The sequence below is a fragment of the Entamoeba dispar genome, genomic scaffold (assembly GCF_000209125.1).
Source record: "Entamoeba dispar SAW760 scf_1105229459827 genomic scaffold, whole genome shotgun sequence".
NCBI classification, from domain to species: Eukaryota; Evosea; order Mastigamoebida; family Endamoebidae; genus Entamoeba; species Entamoeba dispar.
The window spans coordinates 1-1623 of NW_001853887.1; the positions used below are offsets into that span (position 1 = coordinate 1).

A 1623-nucleotide genomic window follows, 5' to 3' on the forward strand; every position below is an offset into this window, starting at 1 on the left:
GCCTCCTATAATCTATATGTTTACTTATATCTTATATCTTATATCTTATATCTTACATCTTACATCTTACATCTTAGTTCTTATCTTTATATCTATATATACATCTAGATACTTTTCTATTCTTATTTCTAGATCCTTTTCTATCTATATATTCATATATGTGTAAATGTTTAGATATCTATAACCTTTTATGTTCTATTATTCTTACTCTATCTTTATCCTATATAGACTTTCTATTTTATCTTTATATTATTCCTATAGTGTTACCCTATTCTATTCTTATATTCTTATAGAGTTATACCTTTATATGACTATATGACTATAGTGTTATAGTGTTATACCTTTATACCTTTATACTATTCTATTCCTCTTATACCTTTATACCTATATAGAGTTATACCTTTATACCTTTATACCTTTATACCTTTATAGTGTTTTTATTCTTTGATTTTATTATATGACAACCAGCAAGAGTGGCCGAGTGGTCCAAGGCGGCAGTTTAAGGTACTGTTCTCTTCGGAGGCGTGGGTTCGAACCCCACCTCTTGCATTTTACTATATTCTATCTTTATGTACCCTTTTATATCTATATATATGTCACTTATCACTTTATAACTTATGTTATATATTAAACTTTATCATTTCTACTTTTCTACTTTTCTACTTTATTCCTTTATATCTATATCTATATATATATTTATATATCTATATAACTTTATACCTTTATTATTTTATTATACCTTATCTTTTATTTATATTTATTCTTCCTTATATATATATATATTCCTTCTTTTATATATATTACACCTTTTATATATATTACACCTTTTATATATATATATTCCAACTTTTTATATTTATTTATTTCAACTTTTTATATATATATTACACCTTTTTTTTATATTATATATACCTCCATCCTTGGAAGGCCTCTTAGCATAGATGGCAGTGCGTTCCCCTAGTAAGGGAAAGGTCGTGGGTTCGATTCCCGCAGAGGCCTTACACTTTTTATGCCTCCTATAATCTATATGTTTACTTATATCTTATATCTTATATCTTATATCTTACATCTTACATCTTACATCTTAGTTCTTATCTTTATATCTATATATACATCTAGATACTTTTCTATTCTTATTTCTAGATCCTTTTCTATCTATATATTCATATATGTGTAAATGTTTAGATATCTATAACCTTTTATGTTCTATTATTCTTACTCTATCTTTATCCTATATAGACTTTCTATTTTATCTTTATATTATTCCTATAGTGTTACCCTATTCTATTCTTATATTCTTATAGAGTTATACCTTTATATGACTATATGACTATAGTGTTATAGTGTTATACCTTTATACCTTTATACTATTCTATTCCTCTTATACCTTTATACCTATATAGAGTTATACCTTTATACCTTTATACCTTTATACCTTTATAGTGTTTTTATTCTTTGATTTTATTATATGACAACCAGCAAGAGTGGCCGAGTGGTCCAAGGCGGCAGTTTAAGGTACTGTTCTCTTCGGAGGCGTGGGTTCGAACCCCACCTCTTGCATTTTACTATATTCTATCTTTATGTACCCTTTTATATCTATATATATGTCACTTATCACTTTAT

General features: G+C 26.4%; 1 protein-coding gene across 1 annotated transcript, besides 4 other annotated features; it reads left to right on the forward strand.

Moving 5' to 3' along the window:
- Positions 1-81: 81 nt before the first annotated feature.
- Positions 82-183: a microsatellite.
- A 7-nt stretch (positions 184-190) lies between these two features.
- On the forward strand, positions 191-936 carry EDI_043140 (uncharacterized protein; the record flags this gene model as incomplete). Its single annotated transcript, XM_001736396.1, has 3 exons — positions 191-294; positions 334-433; positions 469-936. The coding sequence occupies 3 exons, from the start codon at positions 191-193 to the stop codon at positions 934-936; spliced, it is 672 nt and encodes a 223-aa protein (XP_001736448.1).
- Positions 674-711: a microsatellite.
- Positions 714-886: a microsatellite.
- A 156-nt stretch (positions 937-1092) lies between the features above and the next one.
- Positions 1093-1194: a microsatellite.
- Positions 1195-1623: the final 429 nt, after the last annotated feature.